Source organism: Saccopteryx bilineata, chromosome 1, assembly GCF_036850765.1.
Source record: "Saccopteryx bilineata isolate mSacBil1 chromosome 1, mSacBil1_pri_phased_curated, whole genome shotgun sequence".
In the NCBI taxonomy this organism is placed as follows: domain Eukaryota; kingdom Metazoa; phylum Chordata; class Mammalia; order Chiroptera; family Emballonuridae; genus Saccopteryx; species Saccopteryx bilineata.
The window spans coordinates 403,999,726-404,023,388 of NC_089490.1; the positions used below are offsets into that span (position 1 = coordinate 403,999,726).

Sequence of the window (23,663 nt, forward strand, 5' to 3'; positions counted from 1 at the left end):
GCAGAGCCTTGGTCCTGCAGGCACCGGCCACGCCAGGTTACACTGCGGCCCGAGGACCGGAAAGTGTCCACGGAGCTGTGAAGGAAGCACAGACCGTGGAAGCAGAGAGGAAGCTGGGACAGCCCCCCCACCCCGCTCCCAGGCAGGGAGGAGACCCAGCAGTGACTTCCCGTCCTGTTCCGAGCGGAGAGCACGCGGGCGGAGTGTGGCGTGTTTGCGGAGCGTGGTGCTGGGGCCGCACAGGAGCCCTATGACTTTGGGCGGCTTTCCTCGCCTCTCCGTGCCTCAGTCTCCTCATCTGAGAAGTGGGCACAACGGCAGAGCCCACCCCACAGGATCCTGATGAGGCTCAAGGGAGCACACACGGAAGGCTTAGCAGCATGTGGTTTAGCTGCGGGAGGGCTGTGCTGAAAAGGCAGTCAGGACCGGCGCTGGGCAGGGTGTCCTGTCTAACCTCCCTGCCTGGGAGAAGTCCAGAAGCTGGTCAGTTAGCAGGAGCCGGGCCGCTGGGCACTGGCTGATCCTGGCATTGCCCTGCTCAGGCCAGAGCGCAGCTCCAGGGCCCAGCAGCCCACAGTGAGGGTGGCCATGGGCCTGCAGTGAGGGGTGGCCATGGGCCTGCAGTGAGGGTGGCCATGGGCCTGCAGTGAGGGTGGCCATGGGCCTGCAGTGAGGGGTGGCCATGGGCCTGCAGTGAGGGTGGCCATGGGCCTGCAGTGAGGGTGGCCATGGGCCTGCAGTGAGGGGTGGCCATGGGCCTGCAGTGAGGGTGGCCATGGGCCTGCAGTGAGGGTGGCCATGGGCCTGCAGTGAGGGTGGCCATGGCTGGCAGCTGCTCTCTGGTCAGCTCACGGACAGATCATGACCGACCCCCTGCCCCCTGCCCCCTTCCTCCCAACCCCATCCCCCCAGGCCTGTGCTGGGCACTGGACATGCTCTGGGGAGCAGAACCAAGCCAGCTCCCACTCACAGGGCACGCATCTGACCTCCCCACGGAGGGTTCCCGAGGGGAAGAGGTTCCGGGCAGTGAGTCCCTGCCTCGAGGGAGAGGGGCGGTCTGGCCTGGACGGAAGGCCCTCCCTCCCTCCCTCCCTCCCTCCCTCCCTCGGGCAATAGTAACAGCTGTGGCTCCTCTCGCATTGCCACTCGGTTTAACCTGCTTCTCAAGGGCCATGGCCCAGTTGGGTCCCTGCCTCCGGCTCCCTCCTCCAGCCAGGTCCCAGCCTGGTGACGGGCAGGCCACGGAAGCTCCCGCTAGAACACCCGCGGGAGCTTGCCTCCAGTGACAGAGGGGGGGCCCTGCCACTCAGCTCGGCGTTCGAGGCCCTCCGTGATCGTGATCCGGAGGCTCCGGGCTCCACATCCTTCCTGGGCCGCCCGCGGTGCCCCACATGTTCCTGCCTCTGGGCGTTTACCGAGGCTGGCCGTGTCTGTGGGACCCATCGTTTGCGCAGAGCCTGTCGCGGGCTGGGCTCTGCGGGCCCCTTACCTCTGGGAGCTTTCAGGAAAGGCAGGGACAGTGACAGGCGCTGAGTGGGGGCCTTGGGGAAACTGTTGGGAAAGTGTCCCTGTCCAGGGGCCACTGAGCAGGGTCTGAGGGTGAGCCCGGGTTAGTCACCCCAGCAGAGGAGGAAGGCCACTGAGCAGGGTCTGAGGATGAGCCCGGGTTAGTCACCCCAGCAGAGGAGGAAGGCCACTGAGCAGGGTCTGAGGGTGAGGGGTTAGTCACCCCAGCAGAGGAGGAAGGCCACTGAGCAGAGCAGGGTCTGAGGGTGAGCCCGGGTTAGTCACCCCAGCAGAGGAGGAAAAGGGTAAGAGGGGAGAGAAGGAGAGGGAGAGAGAGACCGCCGTGAGGGTAAGTCCAGGGGGGAGGAGGGGGGTACCTTCAGGGGGCCGGGGAGAGAGGGCCAAGGTCAAGGCCCATCTGTCTCCTCGCAGACCAGGCATACACGCTACCCCCCGCTCCACGTCCAGTGCAAATAACCAGTTCCTTCCTCTGTGCCCAGCCCTGAGTCCTATAGAGGTTTTCGGGGTCTCAGCATATCTCCATGGTCCCCAGCCCCGCCCACAGAGGGCGGGGACTCAGGTGATCCTTAAATGACACCGAAGTTTCCCAGTAAAGAGAACTGGGAAATTTGCTGGTGGCCACTGGGTCTCAGGGCAGCACCGAAGCCAGGAGAGCACTTCCCAGCTCCACAGCCCCAGACAGACGGACAGACGGTACCGCCCCGTGGCCACCCACACCCCCTCCTCACCCCTTCTCATTCCGGTGCTGCTCACTGCAGGCACAGACACGCCCCCATTCCCGGGACTGACAGACTCCATCAATTGAAAGATCCTACAGGGCATTTAGCACATGGCCTTCCTTCAGTTCATTTGCCAAGCTAACCACTTGAATCATGGAACTCCCCACAAAAGGGCACCACAGACAGAGACAAATCAATGCTAATGAGAGCCTGCTGAGCCTGCTGGAGGATGGGGAGTGAGAGGGAGGGAGAGAGGGAGGGGAGGAGGGAGAGAGGGAGAGAGGGAGGGAAGGAGGGAGAGAGGGAGGGAGGGAGGGGAAGAAAGGGAGGGAGAGAGAGGGAGGGAGGGAGGGAGGAAGGGGAAGGGAGGGAGGGAGAGAGGAAGAGAGGGAGGGAGAGAGGGAAAGAAGGAGGGAGAGAGGGAGGGAGGGAGGGGAAGGAAGGGAGGGAGGGAGGGAGGAGAGAAGGAGGGAAAGAGAGAGAAATGGCAGGTGGAGAGGACCCCTGGGGGTCCTTTCAGGGGAGTTGAGAGGTGCACCAGAGATCCATGAACCAAAAGCTTCCAACGTGGGGACCTCAGCTCTCCATGCCTTGTGCGGACCTCAGCCTGTATAGGCTGGGGCTGGCCTACCACATCCATCTGGGTTGAAGAAGATGGTGATAAGGTTATGTCTCAATGAGTCAGGACTTATCCTGGGGAAACAGCCAGACCCCAGCTTTGGAGTCAACCTAGATTTAGCTCTCCCCGTGGGGCCCTGGCCAGCTACCCAGTCTCTGTCCCATCCCCTGGAAAAGCGGGCAGGAAACACTCACTACCCAGGACCGCCTGTCCACCACCGAACACACACTCCGGGGTCTCGGTGATGCGTCGGGCACTGTACTGGGCCCTGGACACACGGTGGGAACCGGACCAGAAAACCGTCTGGCTTGCTGGGGGAAGGCATTCTCGTGATGGCACAAACAGTATAAGTCAATCACCCAACACGTGAGCCGACTCAGGTGGGGAAGGAAGCACACAGCGTGAGCACCGGAGACAGGGAGCCGGGGAGGCCTCTCGGAGGCGGTGTCATGTGCCAAGCCCTCAGTGGTGACGTGAAGTTGGGCTTAGCGTACAGGACCCTCTTCCTGGAGGAGACTGCTCCACCAAGCAGACACACACACTCACTCCCCGAATCATAGCGGCTGGCCCAGGAAGGACACAGGGATGGAGGGTGGGGGCAACGAGAGGGGACGTGCTGAGGCCGGACACCAGGCTTCTCCTGGGGAGGCTCCACCTCCCGGCTCTTGGGGTCAGCACCCTGGCGAGGCCCAGACCTCCGAGAGAGTCAGCGCCGCCCAGAACCCTGGACAGATAGGATCAGGACCACGGAGAGTCCCAGCACGAGGCCAGATTCAGCACCGCGGACAGGTACTGCCTCCCACAGAGGTCAGCACCCTGGAGAGGTCCCGGCCGGCCCTGCACAGCCTTCCCGGGGCTGCTCCCGCTCCCTGCCGCTGGCTGACCAGCCACACACGTTTGACCGACCACCCCCGGGATCCACCTGGAACATTCCCAACCCACTCAGCTTCCCCTGGACGCCTTCCTCTTTCTTCAGTTCCGCCTATAGGAACCCGACTCACTCTACTCGTCGGAGCGGGGCCAACGCCACCTCTTCCATGAAGCCCCTTTTCCGATTCATCTCAGGGCCGTCACTGTGCTCTGTGTCTGCTCTGCTTCCAGACTGTGAGCTCCCCGAGGGAACCGTGCCTGATCCATGGGGTCCCTCCCCTCGGCGCACACACCTGCCCGGCCCCCGGCGCGCACGCACGGCTGCTGCAGACGTGAATGAGTGAAGTTACAGAAACTGCTTGTACAATGGCTGCCAACTGTGGAGGGTCCCCCCTGCAACGCGCTCCACACACGCTTTTACTTCCAGGGGAAGAGACGGAGGCCACGAGGGAGGGGTTCCCCCAGCCTGCACGACAGTGACGACGCAGCGCAGCCTGGATGCGAACCCCCATCACGCGGCCCGGCCCGGCCCGTGCCCTTGGCCAAGGCCCCTTCCCGTCTTCCACCCAACCCAGCGCCCGGCCATCTGTCAGCCGCAGAGCGGCCCGAGCGCAGCAGCCACGGACCCCTGACGTGATTCTGAATCTCCTCTTTTCTCCTAGCCTGAAATTGAAATCAGTGAAGCTTCAAATGAGAACCCTAAAACGAACGAGCCGAGACTTTGTAGGTGCGATTGCCAAGCCACCCGCGTCCACCTTCTCTGCGGGATTCCGGGATGCTCTTCAGCCTGGACCACCTGCTCCCGGTCAACAGGGCAGGGAGGACAAAGCGAACCGTTCTCCCTGGGCTCCGTGGGGCTGTGGCGACCTGCAGGTAAGGGTCCCTCCTCCTGGCTTCCGGGGGCTCCCCCCAGGAAGCCTTGCAGCGCACAGACACCAATGCGACGGGCCTCGGAGCCCCGAGACTTACCGAGAGCAGTTTGCCCCGAGCACTGGCATTACCTGAAGGTAAAACAACAGAAGCAGCCGGGGCCTCTGTGCTGTGCTGACTTTTATTTGCAACTAGAGGAATTACTTTTCAACCATCACTGAGAAGCTGGCTGGACGCTTAGACCTCAGCCACGGCCGGTCGGCGGGGGAGGGGGGCAGAGAGGCAAGTCAAGATGGACACAGCCCCCTCCGCCGGCACTGACCCAGAGGGAGGCAGCCCAGGAGCAGAGGAGCTGGCGTGGGACGCTGACCGGGGGAGGGGGGCCCAGGCCTTTCCCCCGAACCTTCAGCACGGCAAGAAGCCACCGTGCTTCAAAACGAAGTCGGTCCTCGCACAGAGGGACCCGGGACAGCCGTCCAGCGGGCCCTGCTGTCTTTGCCGGGAAACCAGCAAAACCTGGCGACCGAGATGTCAGCGCGACTCAAGGTCAGGAACTGGCCAGGCGTCCTAACTCCCGGTGAACGTCAGCTGGCGTCTGCTCACTGACTCAGTTACAGCATAAACTACCCAACCCAAAACGATGCCAATAAAACAGGAAGAATTCCTGGGGGGTGAAGGGCATGGACAGAGCTCCCGGATTGGCCGTGCGGGCCCCCGGCGAGACCTGGGGTAGAGTCCCCCGTGATACATCACACGCCTCCTGGTGTGGCCAGGCAGCTGCCCGACAGGACAGCAGGCTGGCACCACGGGCACCAGTGGAGGGCACGGCCTCAGCCCCGGGACTTGTCACTAGAGGGCAAAATGGGAATCACACACAGGAATTCCAAGATTACCTCAAAGCCAGATGCGTGCCAAAACATATTGAGCAGGGCAGGGAGTGTCCTGGGAGCAGAGGTGCCGCCAGCTCCGGAGGCACGCCTGCCAGGACACTCGGGCGGGCGGGCACCTGCGTTCGCTGGCGGCCCCCACCCCGCGAGGCACGGAGAGGCGAACGCGCTGCGGGCTGGGAGTGCCCGAGTGTCCGTACTCGGCATGTGGCAGGGTGCTCGGGACTGCTCTGTGCTCGGAACCCCAGCAGTCACGGCCGCCCGTCATTATCATCATCATAACCTACGGCGGCGTGGCTGTTGTTCGTTCAACTAAGAGTCGTGGGTTTCTTCCCCCGACTCGGGCGCCGTTCACGAGGACGGAGAACAAGAAGGTGGCCGAGACCAACACTGACGGAACGCCACGTCTGTGCCCAGCCCTCCGCCTCCCCATCAGCCCCGCGTGCCCTGAGCCTGGGTGCCACACCGTGCCCCGAGAGTGACTTCATGCTGACACGCACCCGGTTTGCTGACGGGGGGGGGGGGGGCGGGACTCTGAGACCCGGCGACACACGCAGATTCACAACATGTGTGAGGATGACGGCGGCCACCCTCTCCTGCGTGTCATACTCGCGCTGAAGCTGGCGGGAGTGCGGGGGGAGGGGCAGGCTGGTTCCCATCAGGCTGTCACAGCTGGCCAGGCCTCCGGCTCGGTTGAGAGGAAGGGTTTGGGGGGGGCGTGCGTTAGAGCCCGCATCACGTGTGTCAACGCCCGTCCTCAGGTGGTGGCCGAGGAGATGTCCTGAAAGTCACTCAGAGGGTCTCAGGGGAGAACACCAGGGCGTCCAGCTTCATGTCCCTGCTCCGGTGCGAACCGAGATTATAGAAACGGTCTTGGGCCACCTCTGGGGCAAGTGTTTAACATAAGGGAAAAATAATGAGCAAACCTCAAGCATCACTTTTTTTCATGGATGGCACCGCCTGTGTGAACTGCGAAGGAAACTCATTTAGGGAAATTATGCACACACAGACAGACACACACACACACACAAACAACGCCGGCCACTTCACGGCTGAGGAAAACAATCACAGAGACCACGGGGCCTCTGGCACCACAGCGGGTGGGCCAGCGACGGCCCCACCAACGCCTGGGAAGCCCTCCAACAGCATGCAGCCACGCCCTGGCCACACGGGCTGAGACACCGCCCGCCCACCCGCCGCTGCGTGCGGCCGCTTCTACTAAGGAATAATTTTCTACTTATGAAATTAATACCTGTCAAAAAAAAAGTTAACACTGTCATCCGAGACAACCGGGAACAAGAGAAAAGTCTGAAAGGAAGAGAAAATAATCCCACATGACCCCATCACCTCGAGGTTAATAAGTTCCTTTCCTTCTGTTTCCCCTGCGCCTATTGGGGGGGGCGGAAGCTGGTATAATTTCGATGTCGCGCAGATAACTTTTGACTCTGCCCTTTTCTGCTAGCGTAAGGTCATCATTTCTGTCGGTCCTGAGAATGCCTCGTGGGCACGGTTTTTAATGCTTTCTCTCGAGTCCAGGACGGCCGCGCGTGGTGTCCCTGAACCATTTCCCGGGGGTCTCAAGCTCCCACCCCCTTCCTTTCCGGTGGCACCGTGAGCTCTGCCTGTTTCTCAGGGCGCTCTCGAGGAAGGACTCGCAGGCAGATGTACGTCCCTGGGTCGGCTGCACGGTTCTTGTCACACACACACACCGTCACACGGATTCCCCAAAAAAGTTGTTTATGGACGCTCGTTCTTCCGCGGAGCAAGAACAGGAGGGCTGTCCCCCAGCGACCGGTTATAGTGAGCGTAATAAAAAGAAAGGGCGTTTGCTAATCAGAAAGTAACAACGGGCACCCTGTCGCCTGTCCTCGTTCTTACGCTCTGCCCCTTGCTCCACCAAGTGTGTGAGAGCCTCACTCATGAGCCGGGGCCTCAGGGAGCCAGAGGGGCCTGGGCAGGGGCCCAGTGGCTCCACCCATCTGCTGTTTAACTGCGGGCACGGACACCCTGCCTATGCCTTGGTCTCCTCACCGGCGTCACGGGGACAAGAACAGGTGCCAGTGTGAGAGATCCGTGTGAGAGTCAGACGGGACCGAGCAGTGCCAGGCAGATACACCTCAGTTCTCCTCAGTAAAAATGTGGGTTGTGTGGGTCCCACGTGGCTCTTCAGCCTTTCCGGCGGTGACCGTTTAGCTGGCATGAGCACGTCTTGAAACAAGGGGCGTTTTACTTTACGAAAGTAATACAAGAAACAGAACTTAGTTTCCAAATGAGCAGGTTGTGGAAGAGAGAGACCGTCCGGGTCCTACGACAAGCGGACGAAGCCAGCACCTTCGACCCTTTCGTCAGGACCCCAAACTTCGAGGCCCAGAAGCCAACACGACCAGGCCAGCCCTGTCCTCGCCCTATCTGCCTGTCAGAGCCCCGGGGTGGGGGGCGTCACGAGGCATTCTAAAAACACTGATAACCAAGCCCCTGCCTTGCAGTTCTGATTCCACAGGGGTGGGCTGGCCTCCGGGGCTCTGAGTTTCTGAAAGGCCTGTGGTGACCCTGAGGCCCGGCCCATGTCTCTGGGAGAGGCTGACGGGCCATTAGTTGGCCGAGTCCCCAAAAACACATCGAGATGACTTTTCAGTCTCCATCATCACTCGATGCGAAGCTGTCATCCGTGAGCCATGTGTCCTCCGTGTGACTCAGCGTAAGTGACCTTCGCTGCCCCAGCTCACGGGGCGGAGGACACTTCACCAAGACAATCTCAGGGAAAGAGCAGGACTCTCGCTGACAAGCCCCTGTCATTAAACTGGTCTAGATGGGGTTTCCAGTTGTAACCGGAATGGAGAGGGCTTTCACCCTTCCTCACTCGTGGGGGGCCCGCGTCTATCTGATCTGTGCACAGACAAAAGCTTGCCCTGACCTGGTTGCCCGCTTCTGTCCCAGGCTGACACTGGTGCCCGAGGCTGTCTCTTTGCAAGCATTGCTCTCCACTGCACGTCCCCACAGGGGCACACGGCTCCGTCTGCCCCGCCCCCCGCTAAAGCTCCCTGGGGGTGCTCCAGTGTCACCAGCCCTCCCGGGGAGCCTGGCACGTGGAGCAGACCTGAGACGGTGCAGACGGCCCCCCACAGCACCTGCTTCTCCTCCCCCTCTGAGATGGGACAACCCCCCTCTCTCCTACCTCTCTAGTTGAAGACAGCCAGCCCTTTCACAGGAACGTCACTCAGAAAGCTTTTGTTTCTTGGTGGTGGAGGTGGGGGGGGGGTGGTTGACAAAGAAACCATCTCAACAACGAAAGGAACGCACCCCTCCCACGCGCCGGGCAGGAGGGAGACACGTCCTGGACGGTCAGCACCCAGCAGCGCTCAGAGCAGGACCCTTCCACGGCAGGGGCCGAGGCCGGCAAGGGGACGGGGCCGGGCCTTCGACAAGGTCCGAGGAGGAAGGAGGACGTCCTGTGGAAGCTGGAGACTTCGAAGAGCAAGCGCTCATCACTTCAAGAGCGGCCTCTTGCCTGACCAGGCGGTGGCGCAGTGGATAGAGCGTTGGACTGGGATGCGAGGACCCAGGCTCGAGACCCCGAGGTTGCCAGCTTGAGCGCAGGCTCATCTGGTTTGAGCAAAAAGCTCACCAGCTTGGACCTAAGGTCGCTGGCTGGAGCAAGGGGTTACTCGGTCTGCTGAAGGCCCCCAGTCAAGGCACATATGAGAAAGCAATCAATGAACAACTAAGGGGTCGCAACGAAAAACTGATGATCAATGCTTCTCATCTCTCTCCGTCCCTGTCTGTCCCTATATGTCCCTCTCTGACTCTTGCTGTATCATTAAAAAAAAAAAAAAAAAAAAGAGTGGCCTCTTGGTTCCTGAGTTCAAACGGCGGCATGCATCCTTAAAGAGATAGCACACACTCAGCACACTCTGAGTGCCTTTCCAGGAGCAGAGAGGGCGGAGGAGCGCGGGGCCACGTGGCGGGATGGGGCGGGAGGCGAGGGACAGTCGGCCTGTGCTTGGGACCCTGCACAGCAGCAAGAGCCCAGAAACACCCCCACCCCATCGACTCTGGGGGGTCGGCGTCTTGCCGAAACGGACTCATCCGGGACACACACAAGTCCATTGAAAACAACGCCTACAAGGTTGAAGCCTCGCACTAAACACCCAGGAAAGAAGGGCAGCTCTAAGGCAACATAAACAATTTGAACATTCCGGTGACGAAATCTGGTAGCTAGGGAAACGACTCAGCGAAGACTCCTCAGTCTTTTTAAGCCAAGCACCCGAAGGGGCATTTCTGAGCTCCACCAGGTGGCCTTGGGAATGAACTGGAGGAGCTGGGCTCCAAGGGTCCACGTCCCCGCCCCCCGGCCCTGCACTGGCGGAGGCCAGCCTGTGGCCGGCGGGAGGGCGCGCTCTAAATTTCGTGCCGTGTGTGGCATACTACTTACTGCCCACAGGGCCCTGATGCATCCCAGGGTCAGGCATTCCTAGAATCCTGGGATTCACCCAGAATACGAAACCCTGTCCAGAAAAGGCAAGTGTATTTGCTCAGTGGGGAGGTGAAAAGCAATGTCAAAGGCGGTGCTTTGGCAAAAAGTGTAGAAACTCTTCAGGCTTCCCCCACCTCCCCAGTTTCCATGGGGGCTCCCATCCGTCCGGCCCCAGCATGACCACAGCCACGGCTACGGCCGCCCGTCCTGGGCAGCGCTGCCTCCTCAGGGGAGGGATGGGTGCCAGGCTTGCTCTGAGGCAGTCCGACCATATTGACTAGTTTATTAAGGAAACAATCTGAGGAGCCTAACAACAGGGGATGTGCATACATCTGCAACCCTCATTAATGATTTAAAACCAACCACAGCTCTGTCAACCTACGGGAGCTCCCGCACCTGCCCCCCTCACACACACACGCACACACGCACACACACACGCACGCACGCACACAGAGGGACTTACATCACAACCGTGTCCTACAGAGAACTCCCGCACCTGCCCCCCCACACATGCACGCACACACACACGCACACACACACGCTCGCACACAGAGGGACTTACATCACAACCGTGTCCTACAGGGAGCTCCCGCACCTGCCCCCCCTCACACACACACGCACACACGCACACACACATGCACGCACACACACGCACACATGCACGCTCGCACACACGCTCGCACACAGAGGGACTTACATCACAACCGCGTCCTACAGGGGATGACTCAACCCAGTGTCTGCATTTTCACGAGGTTACAAACGGAGTGAACCCGTGAAAGTGCAGTGGGCTCCCGTCGCCCACATTCCGGACACACGTCCCGCCGTTGGGAAGGACAGGAGCCCACAGAAGGTCACTCTTCACCCGAGCCAGGCTCTGACCGGTCAACCGCAGCCTAACTACTGCTTTCAGCAAATAAAAGGAGACCCACGCAAGATTCCGGGACAAGTCCGCGCCTCAACCACAGCACCGGCTCCCTCTCCAGGGCTGTCCTTCCTCCTGGACCCCACTCGCTCTATCTCGAGAAAACGCTTTTAAAGCGATGAGAAAGGCCACAAGTCGAGCGGCGCCCTTGAAGCTGAGGGCATCACAGAGAGGAACGGCTCCGAGTGGCCATCGCGCCATGGCCCGGGTCTCCCCTTACAGAGCGGACACGTGTCTGGCCAGCCCGATGGACACCACACATCCATTCCTTCCACCTGCACGGGGGCTTCCGATGCAGATGAGACGGCTCCTGGTTAGTTAGCACCGGGAACCACTTCTCCAAGAAACGTGAATTCCAACGAGGGCCGCAGGGCATCCCTGGCCACCTAGAAACAGTGTTTCCAAGGACCACATATTCTTTTATTCTTACTATTTCTAAAGAGTGAGCACATCCCTTTGCAAAAGATCGAAACTAACACCCAAACCTGCAAAAGCGCGGGGAGCCCACAGGTGCTGGTGACCCGGCCACCTGCCCCCCCGACGCAGCAGCTCCGGCCGCGGCCCCTGGAACCCGGCACCCGCCACTCCCGCGTTCTTCAGATCAAGAGAACGCTCCCTCCTTTCACCTCCTGGCAAAAGCTGGCTTCCAAAGCATCTGAATTTCAAGTTTCCTTTTTCTGTGCCATCACCTTCAGCCGTTCCCATGCCCACACTCCCCGGACTTTGAAGGACACCTTCTACCGACAGGCCAGCTACTGCAACTTACAAATCCACAGACTCTGAGCCACCAACGTCCCAGACCTCACACAAGCCAGGACCACGGGACGGCCCTGTCCCCCTGCCCAGAAGGCACAGGAGTGGGTGCTGTCTAGTCAGGCGGTCACAATGACATCGCCCACAGACCCAGGCTTGTCCCCAACATCACGGCGACTGCATGTCTCCGCCGGCTGCTCCAAGACCAGCCGGCAAGTTCCATATTCATTTTCAGCCTCCAATGAGGTGTACAGCCAAGGCCTCGAAGACAACCCAGATGCACAAGTCTACGGCACGTGGAGTCCACCACCGTGGGCGGAAAAAACCACGCACAAGTCCACGCCGGCCTCCACGAGGACCCCAGTCAGGCCCAACGGCCAGGCGGTCAAGACCACGCACCCCAACAGAGAGTCGGCGCTCTCTCCAAGCAGAAAGCTACAAACACCTGTGTGCCTACCTCGATCAGGAAGTCCCCGGTCCTCAGCCCGGCCTGCCACGCCACTCCGCCTTCGTCCACAGACTCCAGATACTGTAGGGCTGGGAACGCCGGTGTGGGCGTGAACTCCTCGATGGGAGTATCCGCTGGGAAGGCAAAGACGGCTGTTACAGGCCTGGGAGATGTTTCCAAGTCAGCAGCCCCGGGGCGACTCCCCCCCCCCCCCCGTGTCTCTCCTGTTGGAAGCGGGGTGGTCCAGGTCAACTCTCTCCCCTGGAAAGGGCTTGACACTCAGTCTCGGGTCGACGCCGACTCAATCAAGGGGGCCCAGTGCATTCCGGAGTTACCGTCGCACCTCCCAGCCTCTTGGCTGGCACTGCGGGCTAGCATGCTCTGCTGTGCACATCTCTATGTACACGCCTGTCATTTTCTTTAAAAGCATCGGTGACTAAACATTTTTAGTTCTAAAAATGGAAAAGTTCCCCCATAACCACTCGAAGCTACTGAACCACCTGCCAAGTCCGCGTCTACGTAGACTGCAGCCCAGGGAATTCAACGCGGGGCACAGTCAGAGCGCACGGCCGACCCCAGTGGGTGGCTGCAGATCTGAAATCACTCATGAATGGTCTCTGCGGGGGCCCAGGCCCTCTGTGGCCCCACCGTGGCCAGCGTCCATGGTGGGCGGGCTGGACTCCACCAACGAGCCCCGGACTTCCGGGCCACACAGCTGCGGAGAGAAACTCGGGGGCCGGGGCCGGACTCCCCGGGGTTGTCGTGAGCAGCTGGGAGTGGGTGTGGGTGGGGTGGGAAGATGAGGAAGGCCCCTTCTGGGGTGGGGGAGAGGACAGCACATAGGTAGTCATGGACACACACAAGGGGACAGTCCCCTTCTCTCTCTCTCTCTCTGGACACATGGCTGTCAGGACACAAGCCTTGGCAGGTGGGGTTGTCATCCAGGAAAGAAGGCCTCCCCTGACGTAGGTGCGGGGTCCCCAGCTCGGCCCGGAGGCTCTGAGAGAAAAACTTCCGCATGGCTTACCCACACACACGCGGTGGACAGCTGTCCCCTCTCATGGGGAGGCGATGCCATTTTGTCTTCCTTCCGAAGGGAAGCCCCCTAGTCAAGGGCTGGCTGTGGGTGCACCCCTGTGGAATGCACCCCAGAGCCCCCACCCCCACCCCGACCACAGACAGGCACATGACGCGTGTGCTGCCTGCCGGCTAGGGCCACGGCAGGAGGGACCATCTTGCCACATTGCCTTTGCAAAGTCACCTCAGGGGCAGGCGCACAGCCGCCTGCCGCACTTGGAGCAGAAGCCCACTCCCAGAAGAACGGGATGCGGGTTCCGAGTCCCGGCACTCCGGGACCAGGTGATTCTGGGTACACCTGAGACCAGGAGGTCCGAGTCCAGCCACAGTCGGGCTGAACCAAGCCACAAAACATAGCTCAAACCCACCATTAAAAAAAAAAAGGTGGGGGTACCGGGAGAGAGGGAGGGGGGGAGAGAGAGAGAGAGAGAGAGAGAGCAAGCGAGCTCCTTCGGAGCAATAATCTGTATAGAAAATTAAAAATATTCCTAAAGGAAGCCCCACTGTTTTCCGAGTCAGGCAGCATGTTAAAGAACACGGTTGTCTAGCAACCAAGTGCCCCCAGGAAACAAAAAAAGGCTTCTTTCCAAGCCGGGGAAGGTCTCTCCTACAGGCGTGCACGGACACACACACACACACACACACACACACACACACGTGAAGCAGCCGGGCTGGGCTGGAGCAGGCAGTTACCTTTCGCCCCTCGCAGGACAAAGCCGAAGCCCTCATTGTCCTTCTTCTGCAGGGCCACCGTCTTCTCCTCGATGATGCAGTCACTGTAGAGAGAATTCCGGGGATAGCGACCATTATTGTGACCCGTCATCATCAGCGCGGCGGCTCCTCCGCCACCGCCGGGGACGCTCATCATCATAGCCAATTAATCACCCCGCGCGGCGCCGCCGCCGCCGGCTCTCCCGGGCAGCATGGAGCTCCGGAGAGCTAGGCGGCAGCGCAGGGCGCAGGAGGAGCCAGGCTGGGGGGCAGGCGAACGGGATAGGCGGGCACGACGACGGCTCGACGGGGCTGGGAGGGGGGGCCGGGCAGCGGCAGCGCGGGCGCCGGCGGGGGGAAGGAGCCGCGCATGGTGGGCAGGCCGCGGGCCAGCGCGCGGGCAGGAGCGGCGAGGCTGAGCGGCGGCGCCCGGCACGCAGGGGCAGAAAGTCGCCCGGAGGAAGCAGGCAGGCAGGCAGGAGCCGGGCTGCGCTACGGGCCCCAGCTGGCCGGTGCGTCTTCCTCGGGAGCAAAAAACGGAATCAGCTGGATGAGAAATGAGGCAGCAGTTTTCTGTTTTTTTTTTTCTTCTTTAAGGTTTTTTTTTTTTTTAAATCAAATTCTATTTGCTCCCTGCGTGCGCGCAGGCACGGAGACGCAGCGACCCCTCCCTCTCCGTCCCTCCACGGAACAGAGCGTGGTGCCCCCACAATCAACCGCATCCCCCGTCACCCCGGGGCGGGCGGAGGAAACCGCAGGCCGGTGAGGAGGGGGCTGCCGGCTCTCAGCCCCTCTCTCCCGCGGGGGGGGGGGGGGCTTATCTCACGAGAGGCAGGTCACTCCTGCCAGCAGCCCCTGCCGCCTCGGCTCCGTTGTTCTTCCGGGGAGGATGAGTTTGGGGGCCAGGAGAAGGGGGCTCTGGGCCCCCCCGCCGCTTTGACAGGCTATCTGAAGTCGCACCGCCTGCCTCTCCCCACGCACGGCATTTGTTTGAAAAGGGGAGAAACCCAGAGGTCTAACTTGAATTCAGCAGCCTCTCGTCACTTACAGGAAGGGCGCTCTGCCACCTCGTCCCCCGCTCCCGGAGGCGCGCGGGGTGCAGGGCAGGAGTGGACCTTTCAGCAGGCTGGCCGCTACATCCCGGCCTCCCCCGCCCTGGGGGGCTGCCCCCCACGTAAGTCAGGAGCAGGGCCACTGGGAGGGGACAGCTGGGGGGGGGCAGAAGCACTGCGGAGGGGCTTTCTCCAGGGTCCTAAGAGGCGGGTGTGGGAGGACTGGGTGCTGGGAGATTGGACCCCTCCGGACGGGCGCCTGGTGGACAGGCTGCGGTGGGCCCAGGAGGAACTAGGGGGCTCTGTCTCGACCGCGGTGGCTGGGGACGCAGAGAGCAGACGTGCTGGTGGGTTTGGAGTCCCAGACAACTGAAGGTCAGCTTTGCCCAGGCCCCAACTTGCTGCCCGCAGGAAGCACCTGGCCCAGGTATGCCACCTGGCAGGGGCACAGCCCAGCCAGAGAGGAGGCCGGGGGGAGGAGGAGCGGGGGGTGCTGGAACCAGTGACAGGCAGCCGCCGCGAGTTCCCATTACACAGGTGAGGCAGGGAGCTTCAGGGAGGTCGGGGGGCACAGCTGGGGAACACACACGTGTCCTGACCCCCTCCTGACCCCCCCAGCCCTCCACCCCCGCATCAGACGGCCGTACACAGGGACTCTTGGGGTGAGCCTGTCTCCCAGGGAAGGGCCAGCCCAGTGGGGGACACACACCTGACACCCGGTAAGGCCATGCAACCCAGGATGGCCACTCCAGGGTGGTCTACAGCCTCGGGAGGCTAGACTCGACCCCTGGGACCTCCCGCAGCCTCCGCCTTGGGGGCAGCCTGCTGAGGGCAGGGCGCCCAGCTCTGGGAACTTTGGTCTCGACTGTGGGCCCCCTGACTCAGCTCCGCACAGCCCACCAGACGAGGGCGAAGCACTGCCAGGAGCCTGGAGCCACGGGAGCCCACGGGCAGGGTCACGCGGCTGGCCCGCCTGCCATGCAGTAAGTGACGAGCTCTCTAGACCTCAGTTTCTCCTCATGTTACAAAGCGGTGAGAACCAACCACAGGCCTCCTGGGATTCTCCTGGGTCAGATGGGCTGACACCCGTGACGGGAAGGCGCGGTAATGGGAGAGCCCCAGGGAGCCATCTCCATAACCGCCAGACCGCCATCGGGAACCCAGCCTGCCGGGTGGCTAGCCGACCCAGAGCCACAGGGGCTGGGGGAGGGGCGGAGGGCAGGCAGGGGTTCTGCGATGAGTGGAGCCTCCACGGGGCCCCCCACCTTCCTCTAACCACAGATCCCCCCCAACCAGAATGCAGACATGAACTGCCTCCCATCACCACCCTCTCCGCTTGTCGGGGGGCAGGGCCACCCTGGCACCTGCTCCTGCTCCCTTCTCTAGGAAAAGGCTCTCTAAGGCCCCAGGTCACTGAGGCCACGGTCTTTTCCTCCTAAACTCCAGCAAGCAGCCCTGAGCCTTACAGTCTCTTGGGACCCCCGACACCCACCTCCGCCCAGGTCTGAGGTGAACCTGCCTGGGTCTCCAGGTGCACGGCCCGTCTGTGGGCCGGTCCTCCCATGAGAGCAAACGCTGCCCAGACCCGCCTCGGGCTTCGTGTACTGTGCAGGCCACCTGCCCGGCTCCCCCCAGCTCCACCCCCCACCCATCGCCGGGCCGTGTTCGGGGCACCAGGGGAGCTCCGCACAGGTGGCCTCAGCTCCAACCCCAGCTCTGCTCTGACCCCAAGGCCACTCTACGCTTTTGGAGCCTCTGGGTCCGGCTCTGCAAAATGGGAGCAGCAGCAAACATGCCCTGGGACCTCAGGGGGAGTTACTGAGCTCAGCCGCCCGAGCCCGCCAGCAGCAGCCCAGCTGAGCGGGGCCAGTGTCCCTAAGTGCCAGCCCGGCTGGGGCTGATGGCGAAGCTCGCTCCTGAGCCCTGTCTTGATCCCCTCGGTGAGCCCTACCCCATCGAAAAGCACTCTGACTCGCATCTGTGACTGCCATCGTCTTGCCCCTGAACGGTGGTGGCCACATCCTGCTCGCTGAGTAAACGCTGAACTCCTCGGTCAGCCATGACGCTGCCTCCAAGTTCTCTTTCCTGATTACTCTGGGGTCCAAACAGCCCTCTGGGCCTTCACCCCTCATGACTTGTCTCTCCCAGCTCAGCCATCCACCAGCTTCACTGCTCACAGCCTCAGTTTCCCCACCTGCACCGTATGTTAGTATAGAGCACATTACTATTATTTTTTATTCAATGAGAGGAGGGGAGGCAGAGAGACAGACTCCCACACACAGCCTGACCAAAATCCGCCCAGCAAGCCCACTAGGGGGTGATGCTCTGCCCATCTGGGGCCCTTGCTCTGTTGCTCAGCAACCAAGCTCTTCTTAATTCCTGAGGAGGAGGCCAAGGAGCTGTCCTCAGTGCCTGGGACCAACTCACTTCAATCAAGCCATGGCTGCAGGAGGGGAAGAGAGAGATAGAGGAAGGAGAGGGGGAGGGGTGGAGAAGCAGATGGGTCACTTCTCCTGTGTGCCTGGACTGGGAAATCGAACCCAGGACATCCACACACCGGGCTGATGCTCTACCATTGAGCCAACCGGCCAGGACCAAACACATTATTATATCTGCCTTGCAGGGACTTTGAGGAGCAAGTGAGTGAGGCAAGACACCTGCAAACACCCAGCACAGGGCATCTGTCCTGTTAGCTTCCCCACAAGCCCCTGAATGGCAGTGCCCTCGACTTGCAGGTCACCTGATTCCCACAGCATGCGGCAGAGTACCAGGCACCCCACGATGTTTGTGGGATGGAGTGAAGTGGGCAGGACACCAGCAGCAGCCCAGCAGGGAGGACCCGGGTGTGAGGGAGGCGGGGGGGGGGGGGGGGAGACGCGGGGAGGGAGGGTCTGGGGAGAGGCCCTGATTCCCAGCCGTACGCGGCGAAGCTCCGAGTGCCTGCCGCCGCTGTGGCCCGGGAAGCCCGAGACAGTGGGAAGGCCGCCCCGGGCCTCGCAACCCGCAATCTTTGTAGCAACCCGCCAGAAGCGAGGGAAACTTGAATGGAGGAGCCAGTCCCTTACAAGAGAAGCTCACGTCTAGTGTCTAGTTCTGTCCACACGGTGCGGCCCTGCAGTCTCCCCGCCCCACCACGGTCAGGTCGGGAATCCCACAGCCTGGGCCTCAGGGAAAGAACCCTCCTGCAGACGAGAGCTCTCCCGGAGTTCCGCCTGCTGGTGTACGAACCTACACAGGGACACAGGCTTCCGCCACCAGAGCGGTGGTGGAGCCCCGAGAACCACAGGCCCCCTCACATCGGCCCCGGCTGACCCGGTCCCACGGGGGCCGATCGGCTCTCCAGACGCGGCCCAAGTGCACTGCGATCCGACCTCCCTGGGGCTCGACCTCGGCCCCTGCAGGGCCCCCATGCTGCTAGCCCTGGTGAGGACTCCGAGTCAAGGCCACCTGGACCCGGGGGCGGTGCCTCTAGTGAAACACACAGCCCACCCGAGCGGTCATGCTGCGCCCTGCTTTGCACCTTCCACTTGCCGCCGGGGACCACGGCCACAGCCCTGCCTTCCCGCTCAGTCTCCCCGGAACTTGCCACTTCCATTCCCCTCAAATGCCGCGAACTTGGCCTTATCGTTTACCCAACTCCTCGCACGACAGCGGGACTGGCCTGCCACCCCGCTCCACCCCCCCAAACCCTCCCAGCGGAGGGCAACACCACACATTCTCCCCACGAGGGTCCCCTTGAGCACTGCCCAGACCTCTGAGGGCCCGCCTCCCCCGCTGACCCACGGACGGTGGCCTCCTCGGGAGCAAACATCATGCCCCGTCCCAGGTGACTCCCTGGTGACACGCCGTCCTGTCCTGTGGGTGCTGCTTGTGTCTGCTGGGACTCAGCCGTGCTCTCCTTGAATATGTGTTCTAAACGGGGCAGGGGGGGCCCTCTAACGCACCCACAAGGCAGCCTCCTTGGCCAGCTCCCTGTAGCAGGAGCAGTGGGAGGTAAGGGGGCGGGCACCCTGCCCCTCCAAGCACAGCTGTGCGGGCCACACACGGTACATCTCTAGACGACACCCCACGGTCACCACAGGACCCTGTGGGGGCGATTTTGGTGCAGATGGGACTCTAGTGCTTTGAGGAAGGGCAGGCCCCTGTTCTCACTTGAACAAAGATGGAGTATAGGCCACCGGCCGCTGCGGTGTGCGGGGGCGTCCCCACAGAACCGCCTCCACACGGACACACACGTCCACGCTGAGGCTCTCCAGGGGCCGCATGGTAGATAGAGACCATTCTAGGTTCCGTGTCTCCCTCACCCAGCAGCCCCGCTGCGCGCCACGGAAGAGTGTCCCGCACGCTCTGGGGCAGGACAGGGGCCCCTCACCCCACTGGCCGGCCAGCAGGCGCCCCAAGAGTGCGCGCCTCGCGGGACCCCAGGAGGCCAGGCATCGGGTGGCTTTTCACCGTGCCGTGCCCCCAGGTTCATGTCCCAGCAGGGCCTCCACACGTCACGGGTCCAGGAGGTGGCAGGTGCCAGCAGTGACAGGTGGGGCTCAGGTTTCTCAGTCACTGGACAAGCTGTCTCGGCTGGTCCCGGAGGAGGTGGACACGGAGCCACGAGAAACCAGGCCTTGGGCAGCTCCGACATGTGAGCTGTCTGTCCTGCCCCACCCGGGAAGGACCACCGACGACATTTAACGTAAGGGTTGCTGGGGCAGACCAGGTGGCCTCACCCGCTGTGCTGGGCCCTGTCGAGTCAGACACTTACACTTCCTCCCGGCTGCACTGGGGTTAGGATTCGGTCTGGGACGAAAGGTCAGAAGGGCTGGGGCCAGTGGCCACGCACCACGTGAATTAGTGCATGAATGCAGATGTTCCTTACGGAGCACCTACTAAGTGTCAGGTTACGTTCTGGGTACGGGCACTTTGGGGGGGAATGAACCAGACCCCGCCTGGCCTTCCTGGAGATGTCGGGGGGTATGGTGGACTGAGTGGTTCAGGTTCTAACGCCCCTGTCCCTGTCAATGTGACCTTATTTGGAAAGAGGGTCTTTGCAGGTGTAACTAGTTCAGGATCAAGGTGAGATGACCCTGGATTAAGGGGGAGTCCTAAAACCAATGACCGGTCCCTGTGAGACTCAGAGGCAAAGTGGAGAGACGGTCACGTCCGGCTAGATGGACATTGGAGTCACACAGCCACAGGCCCAGGAATACCAGGAGCTGGGAGAGGCGAGGAAAGACCTTCCTCCAGGGCCTTGGGAGGGAGCAGAGCCCTGCTGACACCTTGATCCCAGACGTCCAGCCTCCAAAACTGGGAGAGAATCCATTTCTGGTGTTTGAAGTCTGTGGCAATTTGTTACTGTTTCTCTCTTAATCCAACAGTCACACAAATATGCAGGATATGGTGCTGTGAGAATTGAAGGGGCCTGGAGGACTTCCTGTAGGAGGAAGACCAGTGCGTGAGTAGGAATGAACAGGTTGGGAGGTTGGAGAGGGAAAAATGGCGAGAACATTTCAGACAGAAGGGGACCCACAATGGATAAGGGTTCTGAGGAACACAAGAGGGGCTGGTCACACAGGGCCATGGGTGTCGGGCGCCTGCACACCCAGGGCAAGGTTTAGGCTGCAAGAGCCTGGAATGAAGATTCTCGAAACACCGCCAGGCCTGGCTCCCGCTGGAATGACCCGGGTGGACTTGTACGCGTGGCAGGAACTTGGCCCAACAACCATGTTTCCATCCAAACAATTCCCACACGGAAGCCGGCTATGGCTGATGGTAACAACTCTCCTGAACCATCAGCAAGAAGCTAAACCGACCCTGCTGGTGCTCAGGACGGCCTGGCCCCACGCCCGGTCAGGCGAGGAGCAGACGCAGGGACAGTGCCGTGCCCGCGGGCCAGCAGGCGGGGCATGCAGACACCAGACACCGTGCCGGGGCACCGCTGAGCTGACACTCTCAGGTGTGGGTGAGGGCTGCCGGGCGACTTCGGTACCCTGGCCCTGCAGCAGCCTCGGGGCTCTGTGGGGAGCCCATAGACATGTCAGCGATCTGTGGAACGTAAAACCCACAGGCTCCCAAAACCGCAGGGCGAGCCCCAGCAGGGAGACTGGTCTGCGCGTCCCCGTCAGACACCGAGCGAGCGTGGGGTCAAGGTGGCGGCGCGTTAAGTTTCATCTCTATGAACGCGGAGTCGCCTACGATACTCTCCTGCGGGTTCCGGGTTTCTCGCTTGGAGAGTTCTTGGGCTGGCGGACGATGGCGGAGAACTTGCAGAGGCCACCGGGGGACGGGGACAGAGGTTCTGAGGCAGGACTCGCCAACATCGTCTCAGAATTCTTTTTATGGCATAAAGAAAGGTACACTGAACGTGGGCTGTTTGGATCTGCAGGGCACGTAGAGGCAGGGGGCCCGGTTCCTGGGGAGAACCCGGGCGGAACCCCGGGAGAGAGACTGGGGCATCAGTGGCCCCGGAAAGCACCTCCTGGAGCGGTGGGGGGGGGGAAACCCCGCCTTCTCCGGGCAGGGACACTGAAGCTCGAGAGAAGCCTTGTCTAAATCGCTCAGCGTGGAAATGCATCTCGGAGAAGCAGAGGGAGGCGGGAACTAGGGCACTGTTAGAAAGCGGTGAGCTCCAGGGATGGGGCCTGGCCGTGGCTGTCCTAGAAAGCCCGGGCTCTGCCCATCAGGGAGATACGGCTAAACAGAGAGCCCGTCCGGCAGCTTCTCGAAGCAAGTGCCAGGGCGGGGCGGGGGGGGGGGCTCCCCGGGTGGCCCCGCTTGGCAGAGATGCCAGGCATGGGCAGGTGGCCTCAGTCACCACGGCAGCGGCAGTGCTGGCTGCAGAGTGGAACAGAGGGCTGCACCATGGGCGGGCAGGGCCAGGGCCAGCCTTGTTCCCGGGAAGGGCTGGTGGCCGAGCGCAAGCAGGAGGGGTTCCCCAAGTCATCTGTCACTCGCTGTGGCCAGGAGGACACCTCTCGGGTCCTTGGCCACACACACTGCCGTTCCCTGCGTCCGGCTTCCCGGACAGGGGAGTAGGTACTTGGGTGTTGTTGCCCTCTGTCCTGTCCGAGCAGGAGGCCTGGGAAGGGCAGCCCTCCTCCGCTCGGAAGTCCCCCTGCTCTGAAAGTCTGAGTAAGGCTTCTCCTGCGTCAGTCACGTAGGCGGGGGAGGTTCATTCACAAACAACACTGCTCCCGAGGCTGCCGAGAAGCCCACTGTGCCCCACGAGCAGGGTGGCAGCGTCACTCCACGTTCCGTCGGTGAGGATGTTGGCTCGATCCCCACGGAGCCCCCCCCCCAGCCGTTTCTCGGGTTGGCAGTAAGGACAACGCCCCGCCCAGTGTTGATCACACCCACCCCGCCCGGTGTCTTCCTCCCCATCGCTAAAACCGCCAGCAGGACGAGGCTTGCCTAATAGAAGCTGTAATGTGCGAAGCCTTGATTGAAATTAAATCATCTCATTATTTTGTAATAAATCACCCAAAAGCATTTCCTAAACACGGCCAGGCATGTTACCTGCCAAGAACGGCTGGTGGAAACAACGATAGGGCTCAAATGTGTTTGGATAATGACGGGAGGCAATGATTGCTCCCCATGGAGATGAGTGGACATGTGGTCTGAAGAGGGGGGAGGGGCTGCCTCGGGGCCCGAAAGGCTGGGTGGGGGGCCAGCCCAGCCAAACAGCTCTGTGACCTCGGCGTCAGGATCTTCACCCACAGAATATATTCTATATCTCATCACGTTTAAAATAAGACTCCAATGGCTTCCCATCAGAATTGGATATAAAAGTCCAGATTTCCCACCATAGCTAAGACCCTTTGTGATCTGAACGCACTCTGTCTCCTCCTAATACTTGAATGTTCCAGCAATTCTGCTGTCTTCCCTTCTTCTAACAGGCCAATCTCCTCTCTGCCTCAGTGCCTTTGCACAGCCTGTGAGCTCCCTGGAATGCCGCTCCCGGATTTCACAAGCCAGACTGCTGTCAATGTTCAGGTCCCCCAGGTCACTTCCCCAGAGGGGCCAGCCCCCTACTTCCCAGACAGGCCCTCTGTGTCCCTGGTTCTCAGCCCTCACCTCCGCTTCATTTTCTTAGTCAATTACTGTGTTTGAGGTTGTGATTGATCTGCTTGTTTACTATCTGACTCTCCCAAAAAACATGAGAGAGCCTCCAAGGCAGGGCTGGTGGTGGGATCCTGGACCCTCACCCACTCTGAGCCTGGGTTTCCCACAGATCAGAACATTCCAGTAGGTCAGGGGTCGGGAACCTATGGCTCGCGAGCCAGATGTGGCTCTTTTGATGGCTGCATCTGGCTCGCAGACAAATCTTTAATAAAAAAATAATAATAATGTTAACAATATAAAACATTCTCAGGTATTATAATCCATTCATGTCCTACGGCTCATGTTCATGGCTGTGGGTGGTTGGAGCCAATCACAGCTGTCCTCTGGGACAACACCAAATTTTTATTGAATAATGTATAACGTACATGGGTCGTTGTATGGCTCTCACGGAATCACATTTTAAAATATGTGGCGTTCGTGGCTCTCTCAGCCAAAAAGGCTCCTGACCCCTGCAGTAGGTGCATAATTGATGTGTACTGACTTCACGAATGAAACATGGGCAGGACTCCTGTGTGCCGTCTGTGACGCAGACGGTGTGACCTGCCGTCCTGGGCTGCCTAGGGCGGAGGCGTTTCCTGGGACACAGTGCTAAAACCAGGCTGGTCCAGGCCTAACTCGGTGT

General features: G+C 61.1%; 1 protein-coding gene across 7 annotated transcripts in view; it reads right to left on the minus strand.

Moving 5' to 3' along the window:
- SHANK2 (SH3 and multiple ankyrin repeat domains 2) overlaps positions 1 to 23,663 on the minus strand; it is a 443,651-nt gene that overhangs the window by 145,758 nt on the left and 274,230 nt on the right. For all 7 annotated transcript variants that reach the window (XM_066252293.1, XM_066252296.1, XM_066252295.1 and 4 more), the window contains 2 exons: positions 13,860 to 13,942; positions 12,099 to 12,223 (listed from right to left, as the gene is read on the minus strand). In XM_066252293.1, coding sequence (XP_066108390.1) covers positions 12,099 to 12,223; positions 13,860 to 13,942 — 208 coding nt within the window. The remainder of the gene's footprint in view (positions 1 to 12,098; positions 12,224 to 13,859; positions 13,943 to 23,663) is intronic.